The sequence below is a fragment of the Nycticebus coucang genome, chromosome 10 (genome assembly GCF_027406575.1).
Source record: "Nycticebus coucang isolate mNycCou1 chromosome 10, mNycCou1.pri, whole genome shotgun sequence".
NCBI lineage: Eukaryota > Metazoa > Chordata > Mammalia > Primates > Lorisidae > Nycticebus > Nycticebus coucang.
Window position 1 is genome coordinate 16231655 of NC_069789.1, and position 20827 is coordinate 16252481.

Below are 20827 nucleotides of genomic sequence, written 5' to 3' on the forward strand. Positions count from 1 at the left end.
TGTGATGCAGACAGACTGGAGGTGAACTGGGTATGAATTTATAAGAATGATGTATTTATTTTGACTAATTTAATAACTTTAGTAACTTTGTTATTAAATCGAAAATCTACAAAAACTCAGTTTATTCTGAAATACTTTATTAAGAGGAAAGTGTCTCTACTACTACAAGAACACAACATATTATTTTAAGCCAGTAACAATATTTCGATCAAAAACATATAAACATGTCCAAGGAATGAACCCTGCATCTTTTTATTGTGTGTGCAAGTGGAAGTGCTTACCTGGTGTTGTCTAAACATAAACCTTCACCTGCTGCCTGTGTCAGTCCCCGCACTACAGCCCCTGGGTCTGCGTGTCAGCGTCTGCACGTAAAAAGGGTTGACGTTCTTGGACGTGTGGGTAGGTGGGAAGGGCTGGGTATCCACTGCTACCACCACTGCTTTTTTTTCAGGAAGCATTCCCAAATCTCTGCTTCATTTTACTCATCAGAAATGAGGATCTTGGTTTATATTTTATGTCTTCTCGTTTTCAGGCGCAGCTGGTCAGGCCACAGGTAGTAAAGAACAGAACTGTAGATAATCAAGGAGACACTCAGATGGCATAGTCTGCTGAAAATCAAGTCAATAATACTTACTAGTGCAGACCCTGGGCGACAGTAAAAACAGAGGAACCTGACGCTTGTCTCTCCTGGCACCAAACTTGTCACCATGTTGGGGAAGTGAGGCATAAACACATGAAAGGTTTTTTTTTTTTTTTTTTTGAGAAGAAAAGAGAAGTTTATTACTTTGTCAGCAAAGGAGGGAAAGACAATGGTCTCAAATCCCAATTCCTGCTTCTGAGCAGAAACAAAACACAAGAACTTTTAATATAAGACATAGACAAATATAAAACATGGGATGACAGAAAACAGGATAGTGGTTTTCAAATGATTAAAGGCAAGCGACCTTATTTTCCTGACTATCAATGACAATTGACAGTCTGACAAGCAGAAGCACTTAAAAAAGTTGGGGACAAAAGATCTGACGCTAGGACAGCTTTGGCACAGGACTGGTACAGGTGTTAAATTGAGCACCAGAAGGTCACCAGAGGAGTGAGCCCCACAAACTCACGGAGAAGCCATGATGACTGGCTGGGTGACCCTAGGAGCTGGGGAGACTAAGGCAAGTTTGGACAAGAGAAGGCTGCAGTAGATGGTGGATGTGGGAAAGAACAGGCCCGGGAAGATGAAGTCATAAAGGTCCACACTAACGCTTAGAGAAAACAAAAGATGGTCCTTACGCAGAAATAAGAAACTCCTCTGTCAGCAATAAGAAATTACTGAAAAACATGGAGGGCCCCCAGAAGGAGACTCAGGAACATTCCCATGGCACTGTAAGGCTGGCGAGGTTGTTACGACCTTTAGGCTGTAGATGGTGAGGGTGCAGTTGCGGTCTGAGTGAAGAGATGAGGATCACAAGAGAAAGCCTGTGAAGACAGGACTCTGCTTCGCTGGGGAGGGGGGGTGACACTGAGCTCCACATCAGACTACCCTGTAGGAGGCAGGGGAGAGGGCACAGTGATGGTGACAGTGACAGTGATGTGGCAGAGGGCAGTCTGGAGGAAATGTGCAAAGGGAAAGGGCTGACAACACAATCCTGGCGCCAGCAAGGAAGTAAGTGAACAAGGATCTGACAGGAGGGAAGGAGTCGGTGGGTTCCTCCCAGGGAGGCCATGAGCGAACAGCTTCTCGAGCGGAGGAGGAGCTGGCCATCAGCTTCCTTGTGAACTGTAGGAGTCTGGATTCAGAAGACTGAAAGAAAGTATATTTGAAGAAGCAGGCTTAGACCAAATGCTCTAGAATAAAGAGCTACTGATGCACTCAGGCTGGGGGCAGGGGAGGATGCCACTACAGAGGAGAAAGGATAAACAAAGCAGTGACATCTCTGAAGACCTGGCAAGGAGGAGAAGTAACTGGGTGTGGAGGATGGTGCATTAAGGGAGGGAGAGAAAGTTCTGAGCTGCCATCTGCAAGGAGAACCGAGAAGGGAGTGGCCTGAAGCATGGCCTCAATGTTCCCTGATGTGGGCCTCAGACAAGACCTGGGTCCCCATGCTCCTGTGCTTTCCTCAGCTTCCAGCCCAGCCTTCTAGCAACTGCTCCAGGATCCTGCTTCCTCACATAGCACCAAGGCTGGGATCCACAGGTGGGTGTGACAGGAGGGAAGGAAACAGCCCCAGAGAAGCAGCTGTCACAGTGTGAGATGGGAAGGCAGGAGGGGAGAGCATGGACAGCCGAAGACTTGAAGTGAAGGTAAAGAAAGCTCTTGAAACCTGTGATAATGTCAGTTCTCAGCACGGTGAGCACAGGCATGGGGGCATGGAGTATGGAAAGATGCTGGAATGACTGCACTGAGGTCACGTGGTGGCAGGGTCACCATGAAGGCAGAGAGGCTACGGAGGTTGGCTGGGATTCTGCCTGGCTGTTCAAGAAGCACCATGGGGGCGGCGCCCAAAGCTCAGTCAGCAGGGCACCAGCCACATAACCAAGGCTGGAGGGTTCGAATCCAGCCTGGGCCAGCTAAAGCAGCAAGGACAACTGCAACACAAAAATAGCCGGGCATTATGGCAGACGCCTAGAGTCCCAGCTACTCAAGAGGCTGAGGCAAGGGAATCGCTTAAGCCCAAGAGTTTAAGGCTGCTATGAGCTGTGACGCCACCACACTCTACCCAGGGTGACAGCTTGAGACTCTGTCTCAAAAAAAAAAAAAAAGCACCATGGGGATCTACACAAAGACTGAACAGCGCAGCAGTGTGGGGAAGGCAGGAGCCGAGGGCTTCTAGCAACTAAGAAAATGTAGCCCAACACTGTCTGCAGGTGCCAGGTGTGGCTGGAAAGCAGGCAAGGCGGTCAGAAGTGGAAGAAAGTCAGAGGTCAAGGAACTAGAAGGGAGAGAGCAATGAAAAGCAGGGCAGGTGAGGAAGGAAGCATGGCTGGGGAAAGAGGAGACAGTCTTAGAGTCTAGGATCTTAGGAGGAATGGGTGGTATCAGGGGTGTTAGAGAAACTGTGAGGTTAGGGCCCTTGATGCAACAAAAACTATGGATGCTGATGTCCCTGGGGATGACAAAAGGAACTAAAGTGAAGGCCCTGGGAGCTAGGTACTAAATCTCTCAAGGAAGATGTGTGCAACGCAGAGGGAATTAGAGGCTGTGGGATGGGTTATGTAGGCACTTACTTATCTTACAAGGACATCTATCTAATTCTGTATGCACGGACACTGCAGGTCTTTCAGTACCTCCTCAGAAGTCCTGAGATTTGTAGATGGCACAATCACTTCCAATGTCCCATTCCATCCTCTGGAAGAAGTAGACCATGGCGCTTTCTACTAGTAAGCCACTCAAGATGGCCAACAGAGAGAGCTTGCGGTTGATGTTCAGGGTCACTAGAAGAAAGACGGCCGCCAACTGAGTTTTTAAGAATTTAATTAAATAATATTGGCAGGTAAATTCTGTGGCAGTGTGAACTGTTTTATAAAGCTATTCTGAGAACATCCATATTCTTATTATCTATGCTGTCCCCTTCTCCCACTGACCATCAGTAATGAGCCCCTGCTTATAACAAAAACAGAGATCCTCCTCAAAGAGACAGATTCCCATGAATATTAAAAAAAAAAAAGATAAAAAACGATTCTAGGGTTATAAAGGAAAGGCTAGAAAAAAATGATATACCTGCTGTTACAGTTTGTGAAATGACAAGCATTCTGATAAAAAGTACCGGGTGACAAGTTCATTTATTTTTTTTTTTTTGAGACAGTGTCAAGCTGTCGTCGTGGGTAGCGTGCTGTGGCGACATAGCTCACAGCAACCTCCAACTTGGGCTTAAGTGATTCTCTTGCCTCAGCTTCCCAAGTAGCTGGGACTATAGGCGCCCGCCACAACACCCAGCTATTTTTTGGTTGTAGTTATCATTGCTATTTGGCAGGCCCAGGCTGGATACGAACCTGCCAGCTCCGATGTATGTGGCTGGCCCCAAGCTGACAGGTTCATTTAAAATGACACTTCTCACAATATATTGGAAAAATGAAGGTGCAGAGGGATGGATACTTGTCTCTGTCCTGGCACAGCAGGAACCGTCCTAGACTGAGAGGCAGATGTGGCCTTCTCTCCTGGCTGACATGTGACTCTGCACCCCGCAAACTGAGTCATGACAGAGACATACTAATGGCTGCCCGACTACCCTCACAGGATAGAAATAATGCTCATGAAAGCATTTTCAAAATTGTCAAGTACTATGTGGTTAGATTTAACAATACCGACTACCTACTAAGTGTAAGGCACCATCCACATGTTGCGTATTGTTAATAGCAATGAACAATTCCAATGTCCTGCAGGTTATATAAAAACTATACTATGCGCTAGAAACAAGGCTTTAAACTCTATAATGGAAAGCTGAGAAGGCAGAATAAAAAACATACCTCTAATTGCCTGAAAATTTGATGTAAGGACAAATACTTTAATGAGTTTGAGGCAGAGAGGTGTGTAGTCATGTTCCCATATGACAGCCGGAATCAACAAGAGTTTTCCATAGCTAGATAATAGCAATGCTTTCAGCAGCAAAACCAAGTTGGGCTTTTTTTTTGCCATCATGGGCCGTTCTATCCGCAGGAAAGTGAAAATGCCAATAAAAAAGGCAGTTTGTTCTAAGGAGAAATTGGAAAATAAAAATGTAAATACCCCATCCAAAACATATCCCTCTAAAAATAAACCACAATTCCAAAATGCAGCTTATCAGCTGACTTCGTAAGAAATATTTTAACAAGATCAAAATTTCTTTTTATTTTATTTTTTAAAAAATAGCCCCCTGGCTTTTGTGTCACATTCTGCTGGTATGATTTCAGAAACAGATTTCAACAGTTCTTCATGAAGTATTTCATCATCCATTGAAGAAAAAGTAACTCCATTAGAATTTTAAACAATTTTCTGACATTCTCTCTAGGAAGTAAGATTCTGCTTACATATCTGTGTAATATATGTCCAAGAGAGGATAAAACAAGGAGATGGAGGCCTTTAAGTCTAAAAGACGGGGACTATCCTAAAAATGGGATAACATATAAAGACTTTTTTCTTTGCACATTCTTCCATTATTTGAGTGCCTACTATTTACAAAATTTTGAATATTCTGTCACCTAAATTAAAAGACATCCCTCATTTATTTTGAATACAATTCTCTCTCTCTCTCTTTTGGAGATAGGGTCTCACTCTGTTGCCTAGGCTTGAGTACAATGGCATTATCAAAACTCACAGCAACCTCAATCCTGGGCTCAAGGGATCCCCCTGACTCAGTCTCTCAAGTAGCTGGGACTACATACACCTGCCACCACACCTAGTAAGTTTTCTACCTTTTTTTTTTTTTTTGCAGTTTTTGGCCAGGGCTGGGTTTGAACCCGTCACCTCTGGTATATGGGGCCCGTGCCCTACTCCTTTGAGCCACAGGCACTGCCCAAGTTTTCTACTTTTTGTAGAGACCAGTTCTCACTATGTTGCTCAGGCTGGTCTCCAACTCCTGTCCTCAAGCAAGCCTCCTGACTCAGTTACCCAAAGTGTTAGGATTAGAGGTGTGAGCCACTGTGCCTGGCCTGAGTACGATTCTTTATTCCAACAGAAAGTATTCATAGAAGGACAGAGTCTAGATTAAAAGCAATAGTTCCACTGTATCCTATGGTCAGAATACGGCATAATCTGTTCAGTACCTAGTAAGTAGTAATTTAATGTTCCTTTCAAGTGTGCTATAATGTTATTAGTTGATTATTCAGTGGCATATGTTCTGAGTGGTCTATCTCTAACTTAATTTTGTTCCGATAGGCTGTGTTGTTTGTAGTTTAGATTTCTTCAAAATCAGGTTTTTCTGTAACACACATATCCTACTTATAGCAGAGAAAACCACACTCCTCTTGAAATGCTCCATGACTTAATACACTTGACTCTTGGACACCGTGGGTTTGAACTGTACGAGTCCAGTTACACAAGGATTCTCTTCCAACTCTGCCACCCCTGGGACAGCAAAACCAATCCCTCCTCTTCCTCCTCAGCCTACTCAACTTGAAAACAATGAGGAAAAGAACTTTAAAATGATTCATTTTCACTTAATAGTAAATACATTTTCTCTGTGATTTTCTTAATAACATCTCCTTTTCTCTGGATTACTTTATTGTAAGAATACAGACTACAATGTATATAACATAAAATATGGGTTAAGTGAGTACTTAGGTTATCAGTAAGGCTTTCTTTCAGTCCATAGAAGGCTGCTAATAGGTAAGATTTTGAGAGTCAAAATTACATGGATTTTCAGCTGTGTAGAGGGTTGGTGCCCCTAACTCCTTATTGTTCAAGGGTCACCTGTGTAGCTAAACTAAAGAGGTTCCATATGTAAGTGATTACAATCAATAAAAATAATTTAGGATGAAATTTGATATATTCTTCAGGGGAGACATGCTATCTCCCTTCATTTTTTTTTTTTTTTTGAGACAGAGTCTCACTATGTCACCCTCGGTAGAATGCCGTGGCGTCACAGCTCACAGCAACCTCCAACTCCTGGGCTTAGGCAATTCTCTTGCCTCAGCCTCCCAAATAGCTGGGACTACAGGCGTCCACCACAACACCCAGCTATTTTTTGTTGCAGTTTGGCCGGGGCTGGGTTCAAACCCGCCACCCTCGGTATATGGGGCCGGCACCCTGCCCAATGAGCCACAGGCTTGTAGACTGCAAGGATATGCTCAGACAGGCAGATCATCGGACTTGGATTTTGGATCAAAAACATAATAAAGAACTCCCTAAATAAATACGTGGTGAATAACTGATGAACAACAATCATCTAACAATGGCAGGTTGTCCCCTGCCACTGGAGACACTCTAACAAAGCTAGACTACCTCAGGAATATAGAGAAGGCTTTCTTGCACCAGAGAGGTTGGACTAGATAACCTCCACATCCTTGGATTTATGAGATTTCTGGAATGGCTTCAGCCCTCAGGCTCCTGCTGATCAGGGGGCAGTAAGGGCTGCTGCCTGATACAGGATTTCCTCTGAGAAATCCTCTGCGGCAGCACAGAGGGAGTAGACAGAAGCAGAAGTACAGCAGAAGAAATATTCTGAAGGTGGAGCCCACAGGATTTCCTGATGATCTGACTACTGGGTATCAAAGAAAGAGGCATCAGGGATGATTCCAAGGCTCGAGGCAACTGAAAGAATGGGGTAACCTGCCCCTGACCCCTGGAAGGCTGTGGGTGGAGGCAGGTGCCCGCCATGACGCCCTGCTAGTTTTTTTTGTTGTTGCAGTTTGTTGGGGACAGGTTCAAACCCACCACCCTTGGCATATGGAGCCAGTGCCCTACTCATTGAGCCACAGGCACCGCCCCTTGCTATTTTTCTTTTTTTCTTTCAGTAGAGACAGGGGTCTCGCCCTTGCTTAGGCTGGTCTCAAACTCCTGGGCTCAGGCAATCCACCAGCCTAGGCCTCCCAGAGTGCTGGGATTAAGGCCGTGAGCCACCGACCTGGTTTACCTGGCAATTATCAATCTGTTTTAATAAAGATGGGGCCTATATAACTTTCAGACTGGACAATCAGAACTTAAACATTAAGAATTTTATCAACAGGGTGGCACCTGTGGCTCAAAGGGGTAGGGTGCTGGCCCCATATGCCAGAGGTGGTTCAAACCCAGTCCTGGCCAAAAACTGCAAAAAAAAAAAAAAAAAAAAAAAGAATTTTATCAACAATATTATGCTTCAAATGTTTTATGAAATTTTCTAATTTAATAACCATAACTATTTCCAAAACACACACGTGGCAAAAGCAAGCATGCAATTTTGACAGACTACCTCACAGATCAGTGGTACAGCTAAAAATACAGTCTCAAGTTGTGTGTTAACTAGCTTCTCTTACCAATGATTAAGGCCACATGTCTTTATTTTAATCAGAGTAGTTAAATACTAGTTAAGTAAAAATGGAACATGTGGTGTCTCCTTACCTAAAGAGGCGATGGCAAACATTCTGTAGAAATCCCACTCCTTAGCGTATCTGATCAAGTCATCAGGGGCCGTGTTCTGGCTGGAATCTTGAAGCTGCCACCACCGCAGGTATGCTTCACAAAGCAAACAAAACATGCAGAGTTTTCCATGGATCTAACAGTCAAAGACATTGCCAGTTAGGTAAAGAAATACTCAGTTGCACTTCATATCACCAGGCACAAAGGTAGCTAAGTATTCGTGGCTTTAAAGACCATCCCATCTAATTGTTTCTCAAATTTAGAACTTCCTACCTAATAAAGCAGCTAATTGCAGTGGTTCTCAGTCAGCAGTGTCCATCAGAATCATATGTGGAGACTTTTCAAAATATAAATGTCTAGGCTCTGGTCCCCATTCAGAATCTTTGGTTGTAAAGACATCCACATTTTGAAACAACCCCAGATTCCAGTGTGCACCCCTCACTGTTTTAAATAGTAGTCTACCTTTCATCATGTATTTTCAACATCTGTCTGTCCTATACTCACAATCGAAGAATTTATGTGACTCGTGTATGGGTGGAAACAGCAATAAGAGAACAAATTTAATCTGAATATTTCATGATACTGCATAAGAAACTATTAGTCTAAACATAAATTTTCTTTAAAAATGCCTCAGTTGGATGAGTAGAACTCAATATATTAAAAGAAAACAATTAAAAGCTGGAAGTTCTTAAGAGTGGGATTTTGGCTAAAATAGAAAATACTAGGCCAGGCATGGTGGCTCATGCCTGTAATCCCTGCTGAGGTGGGTGGATCCTTTGAGCTCAGGAATTTGAGACCAGCCTGGGCAAAAGTGAGACCCTGTCTCTATTAAAAATAAAAAAAAACAGCTGGGAGTTGTGGCATCCTCCTATAGTCCCTGCTACTCAGGAGGCTGAGGCAAGAGGATTGTTCAAGCCAAAGAGTTTGAGGTTGCTAAGAGCTATGATGCCACAGCTCTCTACCCAGGGCAACTCTGTCTCAACAACAACAACAACAACAACAACAAAAAGGAAGAAAATACTAGGCAACAAGAATTGGCTTTTTTCCTACGTATTTCTCCTACAGATTGAGCTTGCTCCATCAATATAAAGTGGGGGGACAAAGCATGAGTGCAAAGCCAGTGTGGTCCAGGGGCAGGCATCAGTCAGGCCCCTGAGCTCCTCCAGATGACACACTAATTCCCCTGGCTGCACTCTGCAATCGCCCCCTGGTTCTAGGAAGGCTTCAGTTTGGCGGCTTTAAAGCTGCCCCCACCAGCCAGCTGATTCTAATATGCAGCAAAGTTTGAGAATCAATGCTCTGGAAATTTAGAGATTACCTGGTTAACTTGGGAGGTGGGGCAGGAATAAACTGCAACATAACTGTCCAAGTTAGCCCAAATTCAAGATTGCCAGATTTAGCAAACAAAAACAAACGACAGATGCACAACGAATACATTTTTTTTATAAGTATGTTCTGTGCAATGTTTAGGACGCGTATACACTAAAAAATGTGTTTGTTGTAAATCTGAAACTCAAATTTAATTGGGTGTCCTGTATTTTATCTGTCTTTTCTACCCGAACTATTTGAGTTCTCAATTTGATAAACTAGAAGTATATTTTAAAAAATCAAACTTTATAAATCATGACTTTTCTGATTAAACTCAATGTTGTTATTTACCTCATACATTCCTTTAATCATAGAGTAAAAAAGGCAATAAATTATGTTTTTTAATATTTTCCTTTTAATGTTTGCTTCTTTTAGGAACAATTGTCTCCTTATCTGGATATGTTAAATTTTATTTTGTTTAAAATCAGTAATATGTGGCTTGGCGCCTATAGCTCAGCGGCTAGGGTGCCAGCCAATCCAGCCCAGGACTGCCAAACAGCAATAACAACTACAACCAAAAAAACAGCCAGGTGTTGTGGTGGGTGCCTATCGTCCCAGCTACTTGGGAGGCTGAGGCAAGAGAATCATGTAAGCCCAAGAGTTTGAGGTTGTGACTCTCTTGAGACTCTACCCAGGGCAACATAGTGAGACTGTCTCAAAAATAAATAAATAAATAAATCAGTGATACGTGCTTCTACCTAATAAAAGGCAATCCAGATTAAGGTTTGTCAGTTTCCTGCCAGTGATCACATTCTTTTATTTATTTATTTATTTATTTATTAAATCATAGCTGTGTACATTAGTATGATCATGGGGCACCATACACTTGGTTCATAGACCGTTTGACACATTTTCTTTTTTTTAAATTTATTTTATTTATTTATTAAATCATAGCTGTGTACATTAGTATGATCACGGGGCACCATACACTTTTATGATCCATGTAACTCTTGCCTTCACCACCAGAATGCGCCAACCTAAATAAGATCAGCAGGGTGGTCCCTAGAGAGCTCAAATTAAAGGCATTTCACCTCCCAAGTCAATTCTGATCTGAATTAATTCTTATCTTTAAAACAGAATCAGCTCCATTGATTAGGTAACAGTGATCACATTCTTAAACATTCATAAAGTATTGTGTACCTTTTCAAACCAACACCTGTTATTTCTGGAAACTTTTAGAAATGCTGAGATGTAAGACCCACCCTCAAGCTAGTATTTCTTTTTCCTTTTCATAATATTCTTTACTTCTTATTATTCTTTTGGAATGATTCAGAATTCTTCTTTTAAAATGCAATAGCATCATCAAGTAAAATAAATAAAAATATTATCATAACTTACATTTATTTTAGTATTAAAAAGAATATGTCGGTAGGCCTGGGCTTTGCATAAAATAGCATTAATCAAGATGATAACAGGATCATACTCAATATATTTGTCTACAGGTTTCTGGCAGGATTTCTGAAATAATACAAGATAATATTAGAACAAGCAAAGTCATACATTCTGCAATCCTAAAGGATTTCAAAACAGCACAGTCTATCTGGACAGGCCTTGTCAGGCCATACCAGCATTTATTTAAATTATCTTCCATTCAGACCCAAAATGTATTATCTACATAGGAAGTGGTTTTAAAGATGACTAAATATAATCTTCTAGGCTATAAATATAGTATTTTAACTCTATACTTAAGAAGCTAAAAAGATATCTGACTTAAAGACTGAGTTTAAGCAGGAAAGTATCCCAGAAGATTCTACCTTCAATCTGTAGGGATTCTATTTTCAATCCTACTTTTCATTTGTAGGAATTGGTATAAAATAAATTTATAATGTACTTTCATTGATAAATTGTTGCCTGTTGGCTAGATGGCTACAAGTTTGTAAAGAATGAAGCACAGGGTGGCAGATACCAGGGGAAGCCTGTTTTTTTAACATTAACATCAAGAATATAGAAAGAAAATTGTCTTCTCCGCTACAGAAGGGACAGCGCAGAGTGCCGGGCCATGTGTAAGGAACTGGCCTGTGCCGCCTGGCTCTAGATTCCAATCCAGGTCCCCCTGGCTCTCAGCAGGTCCTGGTAAATGAATCTGTTTCCCCTGAAGGGTTATCAGTTTAGAGCTCAGTTTCTTTAGACACATGTGATTACAATGTTATCAGATCCCAGGACCAGTAGAACATGTAAAATGCAAGTATATGAAAACAAGTTCATTAGGCCTTCATGCCTGTAACCTCACACTTTGAGAGGCCAAAGTGGAAGGATCATGTGAGGCCATTAGTTTGAGACCCTGTCCCTGTGAAAAACAGAAAAATTAGGCAGTGCAGTGGCACACACCTGTAGTCTCAGCTACTCAGAGGCTAAGGCAGGAAGATCACTGGAGCTCAGGAGTTTGAGGTTGCTGTGAGCTATCATTATGACCTTGCACTTTAGCCCAGGTGACAGAGACAGACTCAGTTTAAAAAACAACTTCCCCACCACCCCCAAAACAAAGTCATTAGAAATGTGAAATTTGAAGCAGTATGAGTTACAGAGGTTGCATCAATGCTACAATTTACTCTATAAAACTTTTTGTAGATCACTTTTTGTAAATCTGCATGGTCAACAGTGATCAGGAATATTAAAGGGAAAATCCAGAAATAAACTGTTCATGAGTTTTAAATTGCAGGCCATCCTGCTCTGCTGCCTGGGACATGAATCATCCTTTGTCCAGCGTATCCAAGCTATCAACAATCCCCACCTGATAAGTCACTTAGTAGCCATTTTGGTTATCGGACTGAATGCTGCAGTATCACAACACATACCCCTCAGATAAGGGGACCACAGGGCTGGCCATAATTCAAACGCAAAAACATTGTGAGGATAAACAGAAGAAGAGACAGATATAAAAATATACTAGAGAGACCAGGTGTGGTGGCTCACACCTGCAATCCTAGCACTCTAGGAGGCCAAGGCAGGAGTTTGAGACCAACCTGGGCAAGAATGAGACCCTGTCTCTCCTAAAAATAGAAAAATGAGCTGAGCACTGTGGTGTCCACCTGTACTCCCAGCTACTCAGGAAGCTGAGGCAGGAGAATCACTTGAGCCCATGAGTTTGAGGGTAGTGTGAGCTATGACACTGCAGCACCCTGTCACCCCCCACAAAAAAAAAAAAACACGCACACACACACACACACACACACACACGGTGCTAAAAAATGTATACACATTTTAAGAAAGGAAAACCATGCAAAAAAACTATAATATTTAAGTTCCAGCTGCCTTTTGCAATTATAGGAGCTACAAGATAACAAATGTTATCAGTACATATCAAGTATTACAATTTTAATACAGTCTTTTCCTTTCTTAAAATGTATATACATTTTTGGGCAACCTGTATGTGTGTGTATACAGTATGTATGTGGGTCATTACAAAAGTTTTTACAGTCTTTTCCTTTCTTAAAATGTATATACATTTTTGGGCAACCTGTATGTGTGAGTATACAGTATATATGTGGGTCATTACCAAAGTTTTGAGATACCCAAAACCCAAGAAATGTAAGTGAAATAATGGACCAAAACAGTCTCAAAACTTTTGTAGTGACCTATATATAGACATGTACTAGGATGGTCTTTTAGTTACATCAAAGTGCTATAAGAAAAATGAAATACATTGAAGAATATTAACCCTGCACTTCAAATGTAATAAAAAATTGTGTTTGTTTCCAACTTAAGAGTTTCTCCACTTCATTCATGTCATTACAAGAAACAGGTATGTTTTTCCAATTGTCAAATGAACCCATGAAGGCATATGTATTGTTACCTCAAGTTCAAATCCACTCAAGCAAACTGAGGCATAAGGAATTAATATATTTCACCTGAGCAGAGAGTAAGTCAACATCTAAACCAAAGTCTCAGAATCAGAAATCCCATATTCATGACAAAGACCAGTTTTATATATTTCTTCCCTGTGCTACTCATGTGGACCCTCTGTTTATAGATTGGAAGAAGACTGGAAGACATGAGATAGTACTTTATTTTAAAATGAAACCTCTAAGACAGGTGTCCCTCAAACTTTTTAAACAGGGGGCCAGTTCACTGTCCCTCGGACCGTTGGAGGGCCGGACTATATAGTTAAAAAAAAAAAACAACTATGAACAAATTCTTATGCACACTGCACATATCTTATTTTGAAGTAAAAATACAAAACGGGAACAAATACAATCACACCGCCGCATTTGGTCCACGGACAGTAGTTTGAGGACCCCTGCACCAGACCATTAAATGGTTGACAACAGATTATACAGTTAGAGACTCCCAATTTGCCTACTCCTTTGGGCATTCCTACAGACCACGTTTTACTAATGAAGAATATTAGAAAATCATCACATCGGAAATGAGACAAAAATTACTGATTGTTTACTATGCGACAGGTTCTTTGCTAATCTCCTCAAAGAACTTTCAATTTCAACTTTCAATGTAGGCTCTTTATACATAAGGTTATCCTCTATAGATTATGAACTCCTTGGAAGCAGAATTTTTACTTCTTCACTTTTAATTTTTATATCACCAACGTCTAACAGTAGACATTCAATAACTGCAATAGACGGAATATGAAAAAAAAAAAAGCTTTCTAGGATAATTCAACATGGTTGTGAAGTAGAATTCCACATGAAGTAGCTTTGACATGAACCCAAATGTGGACGAACCCGATCTTCAAATTTCTCGGCACAAAGCCTACATACATCCATATCCACCTAACGCTCCATTCGCCTGGTTAGTTAGGTCTCAGCAACCAAATACGCTCCAGTATGAGAAAAGCGCTGTAGGAAGTGAGTTCTCTATCAGTATAGGCATTCATGCAAAGACGTCGATCTAAAGGCTATTAGAGAACCCTGCCTCTCATGGCCCCCAAATCGCGCCCCGCCATTTTCCTTGCAAGGACACCCCACACCGGACAACTCACGCAGATAGTGATCTTCAGCACACCGTGGCTATAATCTCGGTACAACTCTTTGGCCTCCTGGTTGCATTCGATGCACCGGTACTGGCAGGAGGCTGAGGCAGCAATAGGAGTCTCTGCCACACCATCTGCGTACCCCTTCCCCGGCCGCAGCCCGCTCCGCCCGCGGTTGCTCATTTCACTCAACTACTGCCCAGAACTTCCGATTCAGTAGCCGGCGGAGCTGGGGGACGTCACACGCCAAACAGGAAGACCTGCCCCGCGGGAGGCTTGTTGGGATTCGTAGTTCCAGCATGAGAAACGAGGCCGGAGGCTGAACGAGATGGGACTACAACTCCCAGCAGGCACTGTTTCCACAGGCCCCGCCCCCTTAACACGGCCCACCTGCCCCCTGTGGATTAGAGGAGGGGCTGCCTGAGAACCGAGAGAGGGCTCCCGCACATGCGCCTTGAGGGAAGATGGCACCTGCTGGCTGCTGGTGCTGCTGCAGCTGGGGCGGCGCTGTGGCTGCCGCGGGCGCCGCCCGGCGCGTCCTGCTGCTGCTGCTGCTGCTGGGGGTCCTGTCCGCCGGGCTATGCCCGGGTGCCTTGGCCACCGAGCACTACTCGCCACTCTCCCTGCTCAAGCAGGAGCTGCAGCACCGGCAGCAGCAGGAGGCCTCGACGGGCGGCGGCGGCGGCTGCAGCCCTCAGTCCCGGGACTGGGGGGACCAGTATTCTGCCGAATGCAGCGGTGAGTGGGCGGCAGCGAACCTCCAGGGCGTCCAGGGCCGAGGGGACGGCAGGGCTGCCGGGGCGACGGGCCTCGGGCGTCCGGGGCCTCAGGGCCTCTGGCTGCGGCGTGTGCTCCGCGGGAACCGGCTCCGCAATGGGGTCGTATCGGGCGGCTTTCCGCCGCTCCCACCCACGCCTCCGTGCGCCCTCCTACTGCAGCCGCCTTTGGGGAGGGCGTTGGGTAAAGAGCTGACAACGTGCTCCCCGGGCCAGGGCGACGTCTCCGAAGTCCGGAACAACTCTTGAAAGGGTGGAGGGGGGGAGATGGCAGGTGGCCGAGGGCAGCTCGGTTCCTGCCGCCTCCCTCCCGCGGATGCCCAGGGGGCAAGGGAAGGGCGGGCGAAGGAGGACTCGGGCCCGGCGACTTGGGGAGCCCGCCCCGGAGCTCCCACGACTTATGGGCCTTCCTGGCCCATCTTAGGCCTGGAAATGAGGTTTTCTGACCTCCCTGGTTGATGTCTTGTATTAAACACAGTCCCTAAAAATTTGATCCCTGGAAGAAAGAAGAAAAAGAAAGGCCAAGTCCATTTTATCTGCTGGTTGACGGCTTGTTCAATTAAGATTGACCTGGGATCTGTCAGGTGTCTCCCAGGGGGTTATAAGGGCCCTGCAGGCCTTAAGCCTACGTGGGTCGGGAGACATGTGTATTGGAGCTAGGCCAGCTCATTCATTAAGATTCTACATTGTTGGCCTCAGTTTAATAAGTCATGGCAGATGCCTCTGGGGCAAAAAAAGTGTAAATTTTTTTGTTTTGGAGTTCTATAGTGGCTCTTTTTACCCTTTTATCCCCTCCCCTTTTCTTTCCCCTTGGTGAGTTCCCTTACGGCTTGCTTTCAAAAGGGTCTGGCTGTACCCACCAGAAGATGGCTGGTTGTTTTTAAGACTTTGAGAAGTGTTCTTTAGCGTTGTGTGCCTAGGAAGACAATACCTTTTTTTTTTTTTTTTTAAGTCAAGATGTCAAGATTAGCACAATCTGATTTCCTTTTAGCACAATCTGAGTCTCACTCATTAAGGGGTATGTGACTTCTGTATATTGTGGTAGGCCTTAGCAGGTAACAGGATGAGTAACATCAGCAGTGCATAGTGGAAAAGAATAGCTTTTATCTCTCTCACTTTTGTGGGGGTTTTTTGTTGTTTGTTTCGTGAGACAGAGTCTCACTATGTCGCCCTTGGTAGAGTGCTGTGGCATCACAGCTCACAGCAACCTCAAACTCATGGGCTGAAGATATTCTCTTGCCTCAGCCTCCCGAGTAGCTGGGACTTCAGGCACCCACCACAGCACCCGGCTATTTTTGTTGTTGTTGCAGTTGTCATTGTTTTAGGTGGTCTGGGTCGGATTTGAACCCACCAGCCGTGGTATATGTGGCCGGCGCCCTACCCACTGAGCTATAGGCACCACCCTCTCTCTCACTTTCTATGACTGTGAGCAAGGGAATTACCTATCTTTGCAAAATCATCTCCTCTCTAAATGCAAGACAATGCTCACCTCATTACAGAGTTTTATTTTCCTCACAAGTGTGCTGTGAAGAAAATGAGAAATAACTGACGTGTATTAAGTGCTTGTGCTGTGTGCCAGTTGCTATTTTAAATGCTTTAGGTCTATTAGCTTAGTATATTAGTCTATCAGAAAAATAGTAAGTGCCTCATTAGATGGTAGCTCCTTCTCTCAGATGAAGAAGTTGAGGCATAATGAACTTGTAGCACCTTTTTGAGGCCCCACAGGTAGAAAAAGAGGAACCCAGGTATTCGGGCTGCAGAGTTTTGTTGTAACTACTAGCGGTTATAGTTAGGAAAACAATTTCCCTTTCTTCCTAGTGTCACGTAATGCTCACTGGCTAAAGGATTCTAGGCAGAAGACATTTATCAATGAATATTATGAAATTGATTGGTATTATTGATGTAGGTGACTCACTTCATTTTGTGGCATCAGGCTTAGGACAATATTTAAGAATCTTTGAGCCAACTCTGAGTTGTATTAGGGTTTTCCACCAGATAATGATAAATATAGTTTGTTTTTTTTTAGAGACAGAGTTTTACTTTATCACCCTCTGTAGAGTGCGGTGATGTCACAGCTCACAGCAACCTCCAACTCCGGGGCTACAGGTGCCCACCATAACACCCAGCTATTTTTTTGTTGCAGTTTGGCCGGGGCTGGGTTCGAACCCGCCACCCTTGGTATATGGGGCTGGTGCCCTACCCACTGAGCCACAGGCACCGCCTAATAAATATAGTTTTTATAACTAGGCAATTGGAGGGATCCTTACATATGTAGAACATTATCTAATGTTCTGCTCCAGAAGGTGAACACTGTATTATGAGGCTTTAAGCATAACTTATTTAAATGTTTTAGTTTTCTTTTTATCTCCCTCCCCCCCCAGTACTTATTTTCTTAGTTTGGAACTTAAATGTTCTGTTGCAAAGGAGTAGCATGAGTCTTTCGCATTACATGCCCCCACCCGCTCACCACCCCCCCCCACCTTCCCCCCATTGCTGACAGGTGATAAAGTGCCTTGGCTGCTGTTCCATTCACCCAGCAAGTCATTTCCAGAGTCAACTACTCAGACTACTTGGAGCTCCCCTGTCTGTCATATAGCACAAAAGTCGTTTCTGTTGTAGAAGCTCCCGAAACACTTCTCGTTTTTCCTTCCTCACCCTGGACAACTAGGGAGAAGCTGGACCCCATGAAACCTGCCTCATTTCCTCTTAATCCTAGGATGTTGGAACAAGTTCAGGATTTACAACTAAGTACATCACAGCCTGAGTGGAGGCTAAAGTTCTGCATCCAGAGCCCCCATCTGATGAACACTAGGGTCTAGATAAGTGCCAGAATCCAGAGCTCATCTGTTCTTTAGAATCATACAGATGTGACCTCATCATTCATTGATTACGCCATTGTCACTTGCTTGCCTATCCAGCCACAAACTTGTGTATACCAAGCCAGTCGGCATGCCAAGGACAGAAATAGTAGCACAACCACTTTTCAGAATGCTTGCTTCAGCTTTCAAGTTTAAATGGCTAAGTTGACCCCTGTTTCAGTCTAAATCTGCTTGTGACGAGCAATGTATGTATTCCCTCCAGACAGAAGCCCCAGTGATGGCAGGTGTAAGGACAGCAGCTGGCAGCCCACCAGTCTGAAGATGACACACCGGCAATGCCTGGCCTAGCTGTGCACACCACCATTAATGGAATCTTAGTCCAAGGGACAGCCTAATATTCAGTGGGCTGGGCTGAGTCCTACCAGATCCACTGTAGAAGTGAGCGACAAAGCAGACAGAGTCTCACTTGGTTGCCCAGCTGGAGTGCAATAGCACAATCCTAATTCACTGCGACCTTAGACTCCTGAGTTTAAGGATCTTCCCTTCTTACCTTCCCAAGTAGCTAAGGACTACAGGTATGCACCACCACACTGGGCTAATTTTTTTAGAGACAGATCTTGCTGTGTTGCCCAGGCTGGTCTCAAACTCTTAGTCTCAAGTGATCCTCCCACCTCAGCCTCCCACAAGTGTTGGGATTACAGGCATGAACCACCCACCCAGACTGCATTTCATTTGTTTATTTGAAAAACATGTATAACACAAACTTATCTCTTTGTTTTGCTGTGGAGAAAATAATTTCCTGTAGAGAAATGGACACTGTATTGTACATGTTTTAAAATGTTTTTAAAATTAAATTTTCCTTTTTTTCCTTTCTTTTTTTTTTTTTTGTAGAGACAGAGTCTCACTTTATGGCCCTCGGTAGAGTGCCGTGGCCTCACGCAGCTCACAGCAACCTCCAACTCCTGGGCTTAAGCGATTCTCTTGCCTCAGCCTCCCGAGCAGCTGGGTTTCCTTTCCTTTTTAATTGGCCCTATTTTATTGTAATCGTGGGAGGAAATAATGAACAAAACTTTTTTCTAGTTCTTTTCTCTAGTTTTCTGTTATATAGTTGTAAAGAGTCTATGCAATTTTATTTAATCCTCTTGACACTAAAGTAGGTGCTATTTTTATCCCATTTACCTAAGGGGAAACTGAGGCAGAGAGCAGGATTTGAACCTGTTACAACCATCTTTTTTGTGTGTTATCTTCAGTGATATTTGCTTGTTATTGTAGTTCTTACTGATATTGATAAAGTCTTATAACCTTAAGCTTTGTTGAATGTAACATTCTTTTTTTTTCTCAAGCCAAACTGCATCCACCTTTATAAAAGATACTTTTTATAACCAATCATGGTATTGTCAGGCAGGACATGGGCAGACAGTCATTCACAGTATACAAAAACTTTCAAACTCCCTTCTTCAGTGGTCTACCAAAAGTCAGAAAGCCACCGTGAAGTCCAGTGAAGTCTTCATTCGATGCTCTGAACAGGGAAGTTTAGAGTGAGAGTTAACATTTCACATTTAGCATGTTGTTTAACAACTTTTCACAAGCTGACCCTGACTTTCAGGAAATGAAATGAAAATGGCAGAATTTATCTGAAGGTCCACAATCTACAAATGGAATCTCTGCTCTTTTGAGGGATGCCATCTCAGTGACATCACTGGAAAAGTCCAGATTCTTTTACATATTGGTAACCAATTATTGGGGGGCAGGTCCCAAGAGGTGACTGGATTTAAGGGAGTTAAGACTATGCTGAAGGCAGAGGGGCAATAGGACATAAAAACAAATTAGTTTTTTCATACCACAAGGCGTCTGTGCCAAGGTGGCTGTGCGTCAGGGAATCATCCTCCTGGGAGCCATGGGGAAGTCTCTCAAAACTGTGGCTCAGAGGAGTAGGGCGCCAGCCCCATATGCTGGAGGTGGCAGGTTCAACCTGGCCCCGGCTAAAAACTGCAAAAAAAAAATAGAGGGGAAAGACATTTTCCCTCATACCAGTTTAGTTTTGGAGACATTCTATTAGTGACATATGCCCCTTCCCCCCAAAACAATGAAGTGTTCTGTGTGCTAACAACATAGCTTAAAAAAAAAGTAAAACAAAATTCTGCATTTTTATAAAACTTGAAAAATAGTATTTCAAACTACAGTCACCAGAAGTCCCCAGTTATTACAAATGCACACACTTCACTTGGCATCCCCGGGACTTCAGCTTTCCTGTGTTGGCACAGAAAGGAAAGGGAAGGGAAGATGTTGGCATCTCCATTCTCTGCAAGGTTATTCCCCTCTTTACCAGCGTCAGCTTTTCTCTTTTTCCTTTGGGTACCTTTTCTCTGGCTTTGGAGAAGCAGGGTTTTCGTCCTTTTTTTGGCTTTATCTCCTTTAGCATCCCCTTCAGCCTTTCTCTCGGGTGTGGTGGCAGTGGCAGCGGGATGGAGGCCCTGGACGTTGGGGTGTAGCGATGTGTGGGCTTTGGTCGGTCCGGGATTGTTCTCCCCTCTGCTTCACAGTGCTCCTTATGTAATATTTTTAAATAACTTCTGCAATTTCATATTTGTTATACAAATACAGGGATGTGTCACTGAACCTATTATTTTGAACTGTATAATGTTTCTGTCATTGAAAAACTACCTGTGTGCCTACTGGACACTTCCTAGTGTGACAGGTCCTGGTGCTATAGCACAGGTGACCAAGGTGCTAGGGTGGTCTGTCTTGGTAAGAAAAGAGATTTAAGTACAGTCATACATTGCTTAGTGGGATCTGTTCTGTCTGAAAAATGTGTCTGTAGGTAATTTTGTCACCATGGGAACATCACAGTGTGAACTTAAGCTAATCTATATGGTGTACCTAGGCTACAGGGTATGGCCGGTTGCTCCCAGGCTACACA

The 20827-nt window shown here is 43.5% G+C and overlaps 2 protein-coding genes across 16 annotated transcripts in view; one reads left to right on the plus strand and one right to left on the minus strand.

The window, feature by feature from the left end:
* ARV1 (ARV1 homolog, fatty acid homeostasis modulator) lies at nucleotides 1–14540 on the minus strand. 2 transcript variants are annotated; one of them, XM_053606708.1, is made up of 6 exons: nucleotides 14322–14540; nucleotides 10724–10843; nucleotides 8000–8153; nucleotides 4453–4677; nucleotides 3274–3420; nucleotides 1–1789 (listed from the first exon to the last, which is right to left on the minus strand). In XM_053606708.1, exons 1-5 carry the CDS (start codon nucleotides 14493–14495, stop codon nucleotides 3278–3280), a joined length of 816 nt encoding a protein of 271 aa, XP_053462683.1. In that variant the 5' UTR covers nucleotides 14496–14540; the 3' UTR covers nucleotides 1–1789; nucleotides 3274–3277. The 2 variants fall into 2 exon arrangements, with proteins under 2 accessions (XP_053462683.1, XP_053462682.1); XM_053606707.1 differs by having other exon boundaries at nucleotides 15–569; nucleotides 14322–14539.
* A 189-nt stretch (nucleotides 14541–14729) lies between these two features.
* Nucleotides 14730–20827, plus strand: part of TTC13 (tetratricopeptide repeat domain 13) — a 109423-nt gene continuing 103325 nt past the window's right edge. For 5 of the 14 annotated variants that reach the window (XM_053606677.1, XM_053606680.1, XM_053606678.1 and 2 more), the window contains exon 1: nucleotides 14731–15050. In XM_053606677.1, coding sequence (XP_053462652.1) covers nucleotides 14777–15050 — 274 coding nt within the window. In that variant the 5' untranslated portion in view covers nucleotides 14731–14776. Of the gene's footprint in view, nucleotides 15051–20827 lie in introns of all 14 variants that reach the window. The other 9 variants (XM_053606682.1, XM_053606683.1, XM_053606687.1 and 6 more) reach the window with 4 other exon arrangements.

Coding starts and splice junctions, on each gene's coding strand:
- ARV1 (XM_053606708.1), bottom strand. CDS start 14,495: ATGAGCAACCGCGGGCGGAGCGGGCTGCGGCCGGGGAAGGGGTACGCA. Junction 10,844..14,321: donor TGCTGAAGATCACTATCTGC/GTGAGTTGTCCG, acceptor GTATTATTTCAG/AAATCCTGCCAGAAACCTGT. Junction 8,154..10,723: donor TTTTTAATACTAAAATAAAT/GTAAGTTATGAT, acceptor TTTGACTGTTAG/ATCCATGGAAAACTCTGCAT.